Genomic DNA, 15,343 nt, shown 5'->3' on the forward strand with positions numbered 1-15,343 from the left:
CCTGTGTTGTGTTATGGGAAGGTCTGGAAGTGTTGTTTCACTGCATGTGTGTTGGTGAGGAAAGAGGAAATTTAATCTAATTTGACACACATTCATTTTACACTTCCAGGCAGTTTGGGGGGTTTGGTGTGACTCCTTTTGCGTCTAGATCATGACAAACAATAATAAATACAAACACATGCGGTTGGCTCTCGGCAAAACTTAGAAAATATAAACAACTTCTTTTCCCAAATGGCATTACTTTTCCACTGGCCTTTGTAACAACATACACACATACACATATATTTCATCATTCTCAGCCTGCTATTTGTATAAACTGTACCAAGAGCACATACAACCTGCTCAGCTTTGACACAGAATAATATCTAGCAAGTATTCTCCAGGGAAGACTCAAACCTCTCTTGTATTATGCACTGGTTCCTGTAATATGCAACAATCTTAACCAATATAGTCCTGTAAATGCAACATTAATTGCTATTTAACCTGCAGGGCTTAAACTTTGCTCATATTGGATCCTCATCCATTATTTAACAGAAAACAGTCATGATTTCAGGGGGTGTAAACCAGTAAACACAAAAATCGTTGTGATAACAGATGAACAAAGGTGACATGATTCAGTAACAGCTCTCTTGCAGCGTTTTAGGGCAGAACCAAAGCCAAATAAAACCCCCCCATCTGTGCACAAAAACCGGTTAAAAAAAAAACTTGAAGTCTCTAAGCTTGTAAAAACTCACAATGCTTGGACTAAAAAATGAAACCTTTAAAGCTCTCCCTCTCCTTCTCTTACTGAGAGAAAAACTGTGAGTGATTGATGGAGGGACAGAAGGACGGACAGAGCCAACCTGTGCTCACCGACCTCAACCACACCTTATAACGAGGAGAGAAGAATGCGGTTACTGCACAGTTTGGGCATGTTTCACAAGCTCTCTCTGTAGAATACAAAATTTATATGAGGATGCCAAAACTACCAGAAAAGGCAAAACTTTAATTTATACTGTAACAACACACCAAGCAAGTATTTAGGAGTTTCTGAGGTCCAACACAAAAAATGAAATAGGAGCATGCCTGGAGTAGCAGACTGCAGGTACAAAGGCTTTAAAAGATGTGTGCTACATCTGCACCACAGTTCAGGCTTTTATTGTTGACATGATTTTACTCCCTACAATACTTTCAAACATTACAGCATTAGCAGAACTTACATCATCTACAGTTTGCAAGTGAGACATTTTACAGTAATAACATTAAAAACCTGCCAGGCCATGAAGGCCTCATCATCCTTTAATCATCAAACATTACAGATCGTGTTCAATTGTTTGGAAAAATCACTTGGCTTTGATTTAATGTGCTAAACACATCACTGCTTTGACTCATGGCTCATTAAAAATACATGTAAAACCCTGCAAAAGAGGACAATAACATGAAGTTTGTAGAAGAGAACTATAAACTGTTGTGTTGTTGTTGTTGCTGCTGTATGTTGTTCTGTTTAACTATGAGTTTTCATGTTCTCCAAAAACTTATGGCAGAGGAGCAGCTGTTTCCCCCAAATTGCCGATCTGACAGGAGAGATATGGATCTGGGGAAAGAAGTCACTTTTTTCTGCCTCATGTGTGCACAAATACACAAACAGACACACACATAAACACAATATCTGAGAGAAACACAACTTGGCTTGTTCATTTCCATCACTCCATTATCATAATTCTAGCAACAATGGGAGCCAATCTCTTCTGGCAGTAGCACATGTGCCTGTGTGTTAGAGATATCTTGTTTAAAAAAACTTAATTTGAATATTGAGTGATTCAGAGTTTTAAAAAGAAAAACAAAAGGAAAACACTGCACCGGTCCACTGACAAGCCAAATCCTTTCTCTGCTCACTTTCTTTCCTTGTTTGCTCGGTCGCTTGGTTTCCCCCTGATTGTCCATCAACACACACTGATTTCTCTGCTTCCTCTGGAGCTGCAGTCTGGCACTCGACCACCAACCCGCTCCCTAACAAGGCCCATGGAGATACTGCTGTGTGCAGGACTGTGTGCTTTTTTCACACAGAGCAGCAGTGATATATTCTGTATATCCAGGGTAGGTAACTCAAATCATGAAATCTACTCATTTCTACCTGAACTGAGCAACTGTGCCAGATTTCAGCAAACTGATACCTCAGCAGAAATGACAAAAACCCCTTCCCTTATCAAAACCTAATATTAGCACGTTTATTGATAAATTTAAAGTGCATTATCATTAGGGAAAAGAGAAGCAATCCTACACCAAAAACACATCTAACTAAGTAAGTGTCATTAATTTCAAACAAGACAATTAGTGTATTATTACCTCTCTGCCAGTCTCATCTACCTACATTCTGCTTGTACAAGTGTCACCACTTTAATATGATATTTTCCCAAAGGTCTTACGGACAATTCACAAATCATTCTCCACTTGCAAGCCCTGATTTTAACCATCTCTATAGGTTTTATTGGTCTGAAAAGATAAAGTTCTGCAGTATTTCAGAGGAAAATTGCAAAGATAAGAAAAATATCAGAAAAAATAAACTCATTTAACACAACCAATATACTTCTACCTCCTCCTCCTTGTCTTTTCTAACTCTGTAGTAACTAAGATCTGTCTTGTGACTGCTGTGCCCCTCCTTGACAATATAAGGCAAACCAATTAAAGATCACCACTAACTACAGCCTCAAAAATGAAAACAAAGTTGAATCAACATCTCTCTGAATTGACATCAACAGCAAATATTTCACGTCATCAGAGGGAGAATTTACTACAGGACTGTTGGATGGAACAGCATTGTACAGTGTACAGGGGTTTCTTTCACTCAGAGATCTATATCACAATCCTCATCTTAGAGAGATGAGAATTGTTATATATTCTGATCTAACAAGCAATAAGTATAGAAACATAATATAGACTAACTCCCCGAAGGAGAGAAAGGAAGCCAAAGAGAGAGTGTTGTGAAACCCAGTTAGAATCAAGTACAAATGCATCCCAGTGTGTGTGTGTGTGTGTGTGTGTGTGTGTATGCGTGTAGGGCACAAACACGAGCCCACAGGAGGCCACTGCAGAGGCATTTCCCAGAAAAACATGGGTTATTTTCCAAATGGTTCCAATGTGAAGAAAGACAGGACACTGAGGTCCGACCAACTGTGTGTGCGTGCATGAGTATGTGCGTGTGTATGTGTGTATGTGTGTGTGATGTAGCTAGGTTGGCAGGTTTTCCGACAAGAAGATTGAGGAGGAAGGCTGCCTTTGGAGGAAAGGTTGCCCTGGAGTAATAGAAAACTTTACTATGGTTTCCAGCTCCATGATTTCTGTGTGTGTGTCTACCTATCTGTGTATATATATGTGTGCATGTGTGGAGGGGGTGCACTTCATCTTGAGACAGTCATGATGCTTTTTCCCCTTTCGTTAATTTCCCGAAATTGCTGTTAAACTGCCTTAAATGGACCCAGAGGAAAAGAGAGCGGGAGCCCTCACCCCGTCCTGCTGTCACCTTCATCACTCTGCACACACACATCTCAGAGTGACTGTAATCCATGACTTCATCTTACCCATCATTACACTGCAGCATGGACAATCATGTATTATATACTACGTCTGCATGACACATCTAGACTCACATGTGAGGCACGCTGATCTGGGTGTGAGAATGCCGTGATGTATAGAACACACACCCTACACTATCTGGTGTATGTCTCCGATCATCCTTTGTGTTGCCTTGATTTCAAGTCACGCTGGGTTTGCAAGCATTTACTGAGTTGCTATGTAACAAAGACTCTCCTTTCACGTTTTTTCAAGCCTGGCCAACACAAGGATCTATTCAGAACCATTTGCAGATGGGAAAGAAAGATAAGATAAACAAAGGAATTAGGAGTTAATTTAAAATTCCCAGATGAACAAGACTTAAACTCTACAGCCACGCAGAGCATCTCTGTGAAACTGTACTTTGACACAGTAGTCATTTGAGTTAGGTATTGTTAGCATTCTAACATACTCACACTGACAATGCTAATGTTTATTATTTGTCACGGACAAATTAAAAATTTTCACCTGATGACAGAACACTACAAAAAGTATGAATGTCCGTAGCAAATTTGATGGTGATCCATCTGATAACTGTCAAGATATTTTACTGAAAACCACAAACATCACCCTGAAATTTAGTCCTAATCAATCAAAAAAGTCAAATAATCATCAAAGTCAGAGGGATATATCTTCTGAGCACTATGAATGTGTGTGCAAAATTTCACAGCAATTCACTGAATAGTTGTAGAGATAATTCAGTCTTTACTAAAGTGGAGGAACAACCAGAGAAACAGAGCCAGGCAGCAACATAATTTAATGACTGACCTTCTGTGTGCATGTGTGTTTCTGAAAAACCTCGGCATACATCACTCCTTCTCTGCAGTCAGTGGCGATGCCACCTTGCAGTTTACTCTGGTCGTTTGGCTAATTAACCTGTAATCAGCAGCTCAAGTGTTTTAGCAGAGGGCTCCAGTCACAGTCAGTAATGGCACTTTTGAAAAACACCACTTTTGACTTCAAGAGAGGTGCTATTAAGGGCAAATGAACAGCCAAGTCTGCAGGACAGCCAAGTGTTTAACCATGGGTTGGCCAAAACGAGGCACATGGGACACACTTAGTCTCACTCGAAACACATGTTGATACTTTAAATATTCAGCAAAATGTTAAATACTGTATTAGTAGGTATTGTGGTCATATACAACACAGACATCATACTGCACAATTCAAACCAATACTGTCACCTGACACTGTTACTTTTTCGGTTCTTCCTTTGTCAGCACAAATAGAACTAGGGACCTTTCCTGAAGTTAATGTTTCCATAAATTGTATTATAGCTGCATCATTAGGCTACAACTCAAAAGACCCTTCCCTTTAACTATCCTACTCAAACAAGATTTTTTCTCCCACCAGGGCAGCAGTTTTTGACTCTTCTGAGGACTCGGCATGTGTTTGTTTAGGAGAGACGCTCCCACTGAACACTGATGTAGGCGTTAGACGGCAGTCAAAACCTCCGGATCTGTCCGGGCCTGTCCGGTCCGGTATGAGAGAGTGTGTGTTTTATACTTGGCAGGACAACAGAGAACAAGTCATGTGAGATTACAGCCCATTCTTCCCTACTCATTAAAATAATCACTCCTGCCTGTTTCTGTGTGTGTGTGTGTGTGTGTGTGAATACCCACTGTCAGGTCAACCTAAGGTGCATTAATAGCATTGTTCCCATGTCATTTTACATGAATATAAGTTTTTCTTTGCTTGGCCAGTGCACCCACAATACAGACATTTGCTGCAGAATGCTAACACCATCTGTGTTTCTGTGTGATAAAGAGGAAGCTCAGAGTTAAACAGATTTCCAGGAACTCCTCTTGTTTCTGTAATTTCCTTCAGACTCCCTGTTTCCCTGTTCTCTTCTCACATTCCTTAATTGGAGCTTGGAGATAATTACTGAAGTTTCAGCTTGTGCAGATGTCAGTTTGCTAGAATCAGCCTACGTCTGTTTACATTCATTCCCGTCTTTAAGTCTTTTTCCTGGCGTTCAGTTTGAAACACATAATCTCACTCAACTGCAACCACTTTCTGCAACTGATTATAAAGTTTACACTTAAATATGTGTGTTTTCAGTGTGTGTGTTTGTACCTCACTAATGATGCCGACCGACCCGTGGATTCTGGCCACATGACCCAGGAGAGCGGGGCACTGCTGTCCCACAATCCTCAGCGCCGGCAGGAAGTTGACCAGTGAGGAAGGGCTGGCCTGAGACACGTCCACGAGCGCGCCCAGCAGGGCCTCAGTTAGAGACTGGTCACCTAGGTAACCAACCAACGCAGGCACCTGAGGGCTTAACATCTGCATGGACAAGAAAAAAATGAAGCACGATTGATCATTTTTGACGATAACAGTAAGAAATTCTGTCACTGTTTGGGCACCAACACCACCTAACAGAGGCTTGATGTGGTTTTAATGAAGGCTGGAGGTGAGAGGAGCGAGCTTGGAGCGAGATGAAGAGCCTGGTGACTAATAATAAACAAAAGCTTGACTGTAGGACTGTCTGGACAAACTGAGTGAATGAACAGTTCCTCCTCATTATCCACACTGGTCACACTGGACTGCACTGGATCAGACTAACAATGCCCACCATTGCAGCCCTCCTGCTGTTACGTTATGAGTCACTTGTTCTGAATAATCACGCTAATATCAAACAGTATCTGTTTTTGCAAAAATTAAAAGTTATGTAATGTTAAAGTTACACATCATTGTCATTTCTAATCTTTTCAATACTACATCACTTCCAGTAAGCCAACATTAGGCTGCTGGAGATTCGGTAACTGCTGTGATGAATGCAGCGACAATCACAACAGAAATATTTTGTGTGTCTGTGTGGGGGATGGAGATTAGAATAACTCCAGATGGCTGGTTTTCTTTCTCCAGAGCTTCACATGTGAGTGAGACTACCCATATTTTACCCCCATGTGCTCTCTTTTTGCTGGTATGTGGTACTTTCCCCTCATGTTGAACATCAGCAGCTCTGCTCCAAAATATGCAGAATTAAGGGAATTCCTACTGAGAAATGTGTACTCCACATTCCCCACGCTCCTAACTATGTTCCAGTGGATTTTTTTCTCTACATGTCCACATGAGCTCATTACAGGATATAACAAAGTTGAACTGTAAAAAGTCTGATAAAGCTTGACTCATGAGGCAGAAATGTTAGAAAAAAGCCACACACGTTGTTCAGAGTGAGCCAAAACCAAGTTAAATATATATTTATACCATGGCCAGAGACACTCAGTTCTGATTTTGTTGAGATAACTCAACAGTCATGTTGTAATGTAACCACCTCATTATCATTTTAAATAATAGTATACTGTGTAATACAGGTTACTCATTTTTGGTCGTACTAATCTATGACTTCTTAAAACACTTATTTCAAGGCTTATGAAAATGGTGCCAAGAACTACAGATTGTATTTAGATCACTGGCAAAGTGAGACAAGTGAGACAACCACTTAGAGAATCTTGAATAGAATAGTCTGTAACACTGAAGATGGCGGTTGTATGACACATTTCCCAAACCCAGCCCGAAACAGCCAATCTTTATTTATAACATAAGACTACACGCATAAACACTCACAAGCGGATGTTGTTCTGCAACCATCTGAATGAGTCTGATCAGGTGTTGTTGCTCTGGGGACTCCAGCTGTGACATCATTGCGGTGAGGTTGCCTAGGTGACGGTGGATGGTGTCTGGTTGTCTGGGGTAAACTGATGGCAACACTCGCAACAGCATGTGGTTACCTGCCAGAGACAGAGAGAGAGAGAGAGAGAGATGTATTATACATGTATTACTAACTTTACACTATGTTCAGTAGGCACACTCAGTTGGCAGTTTATTAGGTACACCCAGCTAAAACTAACGCACTCCAACCCAACAGTCCTGCTACAAAACCTGTCCTTCATGATGTTTTCTGGTTTTTAGCCTATCCAAACATAATCAAACCACACTGCTAATACGCTGTTGTTTTTACTTGCTTGAGTGCCAACAAATTTACAGACACGTAGCAGGTATAGCTGCCAACTTGTAGTGGCTGATAAATGTGGAAACCTGAGTACTTTGAGATGAATCCAGAGCAGGGCTTGTGCCTGGTCAGCTGCCGGCTCAAGCACCTAAGTTCAGCTAGGAAAATGCTTTCCCCTCATCCTTAACTATTGCTAAGTAAATGTTTTTACACGGGTGTGAAGCTGCGTGCAACTGAAAACTTTAACTGCATAGTTTGGGTTCTCTTTGGCTGACTGGGTTTTGTAAAAATTGAATGATTGTGTGACTGCTCATGTTTCTTGCATAATCAGACATCAAGAGCCACATTCCCAGATCTCAACAATTAACTTGGTGACAATAATTTTATTGCTCCCAAGCCAAAATGAGACCCAGGTTGTTTGAAACTGGTATTTCCCTTTATGCTGTTTGTAGTGTTGCAGTAACATCACTGTTATTTAATTTTTCTTGGAAAACAAGCCAAAGATTCACAGTCAACAGTCCAACATCTGTGTTAAAGAATAAAGCTTTTGCCATTTGTTGTCAATATTCCTTCAGTGATGCTGATGCAGGAAAAAAAAGAGAGAGTCAGCTCTGACGCATGACTGGACATAAAGACGTTTATAAATCAGCACGCAGCCTAACAAAAACCCACGACATTACCCAACAGCCTTTGACTCACGTATGAAACATCTTTAAATGATTCACAATGCTGAGCAAAGATTTTCCAAATGGTAGGTTCATTTCAAGAACTGAAACAATGGTTTTTGTGTCCTACAACAGGACCAAACTCCAGACAACAAGAGGTATTGTAAATTCAATCTTTAACTGCAGTGAGATAAAAGTTACTGTCACAGATGCTTCAGGGTTTAAACCATGGGACAAATTATATATGTGGTGCTAATGTTCAGGGATTTACTCTAATAATATTTTATTGGATTTACAGTATCTGGGGCAGATGGAACAGATGAAAATGAAGTCGGACAGAAGGTCTGAAAACGGCAAAAAGATGGATGTTGATGGGAGGGAGGGACTGATGAAGGAGGGTTAAAGGAGTAGTTCAACATTTTGGGATAATATGGTGATCAAATTAGATTTGATTGGACAAAGTCATGCTTAATAAATCAATACTGTATCAAAAATGTTGTTAGAAGCAGCAATAAAGTTGCCTTTGCACTGACTGTGACGTCTGTTTCAGCATATGTCAAACAGCTTTAGTTTAAAAAAAGTGAATCCATTTGAACAACATATGGTGCATGTTTATCATTTTTGATAAAACACAGCAGATACAACAGGTGATCTACAGCTGTGAATCACCTCAACCACAGGCTGTGTGCTCAAAGACGTACAGACGACTGGCACTGATCAACAGGGAGGACTGACTGTTCTGTACTGTTCAAAGGCAGAAGAAAGAAGAACACACAGAAATATTCAGAAGATGGTGACTGGATCTTGTTATGTCTCTTTCTATTCCTTTTAATCATAGATTATACTGTATAACATCACACAAACACACACCCCCATCCGTATACTTACGACACAAATAACCATAAAAAGAGACAGATATAGTTGATGTACGGAAAGAGAGAGCTGGTAATAACCATAAAGCTGAGCATGTAGCATTTACAGGTCTGTTCAGAGGAATGTTAAAAGGCAGGAGGAGACGAGAGTCTGCACAGAAACACACTGAGAAGGATTTATAGAGCTTACCTGTTTAAGTGGCCTGTACACTGTACCCTTAGGCGCGCACAGACACACACACACATCTAAACACACAGACAGCATGTGTGAGACACACCCTGCCTGGACTGAATATACTTGTCTGATTATTGACCAAATATACTTATTTTGTAAAACCGCCTTATTTGACACCTACTGTATCTGCCTACAGCTCAGTCTCTCGCTCTCTTTCTGTGTGTGTGTGTGTATGTGCGAGCACAGTATCTGACCTTCATACCTTCATTCCAGCATACACCCAACCCATCATCATGACTTACAAATCTCAGTAAAATATCCTGTAATGACCTTTGGTCCTTCAGCACACAAAGGCGACATTTTTGAAAGACATTTTCCAAGAAGAAAAAAAAAACTAACTGGTCTGTCAAACTATTGTTGACTTTATGTGAATGGGAAGGAGAGAACATGATGGCTTTCTATTAGTGTGCCGTTTTTCCAAATGTCACATTAGAATCCAAAGGTAAGCCACAGAAAAACGCCTGGAGAGAAAGTTAACTTAGAATAAAAAATGACTTTAATACAGATGTTGGCTGTAATATTCTTAAAGTAATGTTCTTTCTTTGTCCCTGCTATATTAAAATGTCTGTGCTAAATACTTCCATAAAGGCCCTAAGAGGAAACTAAAATAGTCTGAGTCATGGGAACCATGATTTTCAGTCTCTTAAGCTGTAGAAGTGGCCATGGTAAAAAGCCATCACATCCCACAGCGATGACAAAACCATTAAGTAAAGGTATCACTGACAGCACTGGGACCAGTACATCTAAAGCAAAGTAACTTTTCTCAGACCAGAATAAAAGATGCACATGCAGTTTTCATTTTACTAGTTATTGCATGTTAAGTGAAGACATTTTAACCCCCAAAGGCTGCAAGACCAAACCCCGGGAGGATCAAGGTACTTTTAAACTGAGATAAGGGATAGCACATACAGTACGTGACTGAAGAGCAAAAACCAGGTGTTCCACAGTTCCCTGAAACAAAGTTCAGTTTTTTTTATAGAATGAAACATTTTCTCAATTAATCAAGTAAAGGAACATTCTGTTCATATCACAGTGTGCATGAGTTGCCAAAGGAAACTCCAAACACTGAACCCCCTATGTAAGGGAGGTTATTGCACAGGACAAAACTGCAGAGATCAGCACAAACGATATCCACAGGGATGTTTCTGGAGCACTTTTACGACTCAAACATGTTTTCTGTAGCTTCCAACACTCAATCCATGTTTGCATGTCCCGTAAGTCATATATCACGCGGCTCAAGTAACCTCAGGTGGGCAAGGGCGGGGAGGAACTGTCAAATCAAAATGTAAGAGACAGGAGATGAACCTCTCCCAGAAAGCCCATATTCTTTGGAATTCTGTGCATTTTTGTTACATGAGCAAATCCCACCCCCTGCAACACAGTAAAAATCATTCAAAGGATTCAGGTCCATATGAGCTCCCTGGAAGAGATCCAGTTGCCAGAGCGCAAAGAAAGATGTGTAAGGATTTTCATTACATGTACACATTACTCAAAATGTTTCATGCATAAAAATATTTTATATCTAAATCATAAAGCGTGTGCACCGTGACAGCCGGCCAGATGTGCGCCAATACAATTCATTGATCTATATCTATATACACACATACAGTCTCTCCTGCAATGTTTAAACTCACTGACCGCCTTCCCCTTTCACCTAGATAACTTCCTCCTACAGACTCTCTGTGTGTGAAAGACAAATGCATTTCCATGCATTCTGACTTCAACTTCCTCATTATCCTAATCATTACCAAGGAATACAAGACACTATCAGACTATGATGAGTCCCAAAAAGATGTATTACTCAAGCCTTCTTTCGCTAACTGCTGAGTCAGCAGAAATTAAGTGCAGCTGGGCGCATGGTCGACACATCTGCATGCTTGATCAAATCAAATAGTCCCTTGGTGCAAAGTAATTTCAGTAAGTCATACTTAAACAATAAAGTAGGTCATTTGTCATTGCATTTCAAAAACCAGTTATGAGCACTTCCCAAACCGATGCAAACTCCCATTCTCCTGTGTCAAAGTCAAACACTTGGCTGAAGTCAAATACTTTGTACGTCCATCTATTCATCCCAGCTATGACCTCCTCCACATGACTTTTCATTGCATTTTAAGAATAACAAACCATTCCCTGTTTTGACACTGTTAACTTAAGTCGTTTTGAGTCATTTTTCTCCAGATCACAATCTTGAGATCAGATAGAAGAAGGATTACATACAGCACTATGTAATGACACTTTGTGGTGATGTTTTTTGATGCAGGAAAAACGCTTTTCATCAAAGACCTACTTAGTTTGACTATCAACTTCAGCAAAAGCAAAAGAGACCAGGTGCTCTAAAACATCAGTGTGGAGTCAAATTCAACAACATAGGATTAATGTGTGACAGGAGGATTTGAATGTAAAAAATATCCAGCTTTTATCTATGTTTTCTGTGCTAAGAGTAAGGATATGAAGCTAATAACATAAATGTAACATCCCCTCTGGACACTTGTATTTCTCTTTACATCTTTCAAGTCATCTTTCATCAGTTTTTACATTTGTCAGCATCTTTTTTTCCTTTCAACAGGTTCATTGACTCTGTGTATCAATGTACAGTTTTCCATGTGGTGAAAGTAAAACAACAGAGTACTGAACTTAAGGTAAAGACACTGATATATGGTTTTATGGTGATAAAATAGGAAGTGGAGTCAAATGAATTCTCTGATGAATCACTGATACATGAAGGTTTGGAGTCCAGCAAGGCAACTATACATATAATCTTACATACTGTGTTTTAAAAAAGAAGTATAAGGATACACAATGTATACAAGACTAATGTAAATGTGCACATTGTACATGCTCACATGCTGGAGTGATTTCTTCACTGGTCTGTTAGGGGAAGATGTATGATGTGTCTCCAGCTGATAAATTGCCAATCTCAGGTGGCAGCCATAACTCAAAACATGGAAACATTTACATCACACACATGCACACACATATAGTGCCTATACCCTCTCGTGTTTGTTTTCTTTCTCAACTTCTGTCTTTAAAAGTATATTGGTCTGCCTTGGTCTATGATAAATTATACCCATAACTGTGTTCAAGGTTTAGAGTCAGCACATCTTTCTGCTTTTCATCTCTGAACTATGACAGAAATTATAAAAAGTTGTTTTTCCTTGGGTGACAAAACTTCTCAGATTTTTTGCTAAATTTCTAGAAATAATACTTGTTGTTTGATCTAGAGACTTCAATGTGTTATCAATTTAAAGATGGTAGTTTATGCTTTCATCAGGGTTTCACTGCATGTTTCTGTGTTTTGAGTTAAGAGACATGCCTGTGCTTTCTTTCTCTCTGTTCCATGTTTTCACAACTGTCAGCACTGTGGTCTATGCAGAGAATGTCTGGTAGTGTGGTTTTACAATCTTGCTAGGAAATTAAGCTCATTGTTGACAGCTGGGATGACAGAGTAAAAATAAACATTTTGAACATTAAGAGTAACTTCATATGAGGTTTAAAAACAGTTTTTCCACTGCCTTCTGTGATTGAAGGTTTCAACTTCGCTGCACTTTTGTAACCACACCCAACAGTGAAGTCACAGTGGACGGACACATCCTGGAGTAGACGTCTACATCACAAATTCTTCACAAGCATTTAAAGTTGTTCCAAAAGATAAACTGACACACGAACTGGGAAAAAACCCAGACAAAAACCCAAACACTGTATCTAATAAATGCATCTAATAAAATACTGTGCACTGTGTATTTATTCTGTTTATTACTTTATTGCGAAATATGGGGACATTGCAGATCTTTGTCATTTTTGTAGTCATTCATCATTGCTACCCACATTTTCAGTTTCATTAATGATCCTTGTACTTTTACTTTATATGATGTGACTCTGTTTCTATGATGCAAGAATAACGCCTTTCACTGCAGTGTCATTTCTTAATATTTTGAGTTATATCCTCTGTAAACAAAAGCACATTTTCTAGATCTCTAAATTAGTCTCTCAAAACGGAGAATTGATGACCTGTTGTTTTAAATTGATTTTCCTCATGCTATTTATTAGATGATTTATTTTCCTTTAATCCTTTATCTTTTTCTTTCTTTTATTTAATATATTGTAGCACTGCAGTTTTCATGCTGTTGTTCTTAATATCCTTGGTTGTTGTTGTTTGACTCTGTGTTCTTTTGGTGGGTTTCCTGTTGTCATGTAATATATCATTCTTGTTCTCGTACATTGTGTTCATTTTTGTAAATCACTGCAAGTCAGTGAAAACAAGATTTTTAGTTGCTGTAGTGTCATTGCTGAGGTGTTTCTTTTTCTTTGCCTGGTCAGTGCCTTTTATCAGTAGATATTCATGATTATTTACTTCCTGTTGTATGAATCATATCACTGCAGCAGCACCTGAAGGAAACACAAAACACACCACTTCTTGTGCATTAGTGGATTTTTCTTCTTACTGAGAAGGGCCTACTGTAATAGACAGCAGCAGTCTCACAGACAGGTGCATAGGATGATGAAGTCATGCAAAAGAAAGTGTTAAATTCAACACAATGTAAAAGCCTTAATGAACTCGCAGCAGAATAAACCAATATTGTGTTCTATCACATGGTGATAGAGAGCTCATTGATGCAGCTTTTGTTACTTTTTTTTCTCACACAACTCCCTCTCTCTTTCTGTGCAGCTGTCTGAATGAAAAGGCTGTTCCTCCCAGATAACAAGTGGACAAGTGTGTGTTTCAGTAGGTATTTGAGAGAGAGAGAAAACAGACACAATGAAAGAGAGACACAGTCAGACAGGACGATGGAGGGCGGAGGGAGCGGGATGAGAGTGAGAGAGTGGGGGCAAATCCTAAATCCCATGAGGAAGTCATTATTTCCATCCCCTTGAAAGTGCACACACACACAAGAATAGAGGCAGTTCACACTCACATCATATAGATACACATACAACATACAGTATATATACACACACACACACACGAAAAGGCTGACAAATAAATAAATAAACAGAGCAAAGCAGGAGAACAATAAACGCATTTAGAAACCCCTGATGTCTGGGTTCCATTCAAACTTCCCTCTGCGCGCACACACACACACACACACACACACACACACACACACACACACACACAGTCTCTGCATGGGGCAAAAATCAGGAAAGTTTGTGTTCTTTGCTTCCTCCCCCTCTCCATTACCTCTTTCCCCTCCCCTCTTTCCCTCTGTCAGTCGCAGGAGCTGCAGTTGTATCTGATTACGACATACAGGCTACCTCCAACGACGCATTACTCACTGACCCGCTCGCAGGATGGACATGGAGCGCTGCCCTTACATGTCCGTACTTGTGAGAAGTGTTTTCACAAAGATGGAAATTTAGAAATATGTACTTCCCAAAAATAAATTCCTTTTGTGTTGAAATGTTTCATTTTTTGTAATAACTGTGTTAAAAGTTCACAGAGTTTTAAGGTTAAAGTTAATAAGGTTTAGGTTCAGGTAAGAGTATGAATCAAGTGCTTGGGTTTAGTGGTAAGATTTAATGATTAGTTTAATAAGTGAAGAATTATTCTGGTTTATGTGGGATTACCAGCAGTTTGGGTGCACTCACTTGTGGATTTACTTCAGATAAAGTGGTTTAGGTAATCCAGCAAAACTGACCTGCTGGTGTTTCTTGCCCTGTCAGACTTTGCCGTAGCGATATTGCCATTTCCCCAGATCTCAGCAGTTACTGTGGTGAGTTATCATAACTCATAGAAATGAGGATTAAAACTATAGAAATAAGACCTAACCTGTAATAAACTGGATTTGTCGTTTAAGAATAAGTGTGTAGGGCTGAAGGTTAACTTCTGCCGGTTAAGACATTACAAATAAACACATATGGAAAGTTCTTCTAAATACTGTACAGTAATATAAATGTCTGTGTGTGTGTGTGTGTGTGTGTGGTGTGTGTGTGTGTGTGTGTGTGTTTGTGTGTGTGTAAAGCCCAAGCAGCCCCTCTCTCTGGTTGGAGTACTCTACACTGCTGGGCTTCCTGCCAAAGGATTGCTCAG

General features: G+C 39.7%; 1 protein-coding gene across 1 annotated transcript in view; it reads right to left on the minus strand.

The window, feature by feature from the left end:
• Nucleotides 1-15,343, minus strand: part of veph1 (ventricular zone expressed PH domain-containing 1) — a 76,036-nt gene that overhangs the window by 34,833 nt on the left and 25,860 nt on the right. Inside the window, exons 5-6 of the mRNA XM_018681179.1 lie at nucleotides 7,159-7,322; nucleotides 5,665-5,874 (exon numbers count right to left, since the gene is read on the minus strand). Coding sequence (XP_018536695.1) covers nucleotides 5,665-5,874; nucleotides 7,159-7,322 — 374 coding nt within the window. The remainder of the gene's footprint in view (nucleotides 1-5,664; nucleotides 5,875-7,158; nucleotides 7,323-15,343) is intronic.

This window comes from Lates calcarifer, linkage group LG21 (genome assembly GCF_001640805.2).
Source record: "Lates calcarifer isolate ASB-BC8 linkage group LG21, TLL_Latcal_v3, whole genome shotgun sequence".
NCBI lineage: Eukaryota > Metazoa > Chordata > Actinopteri > Centropomidae > Lates > Lates calcarifer.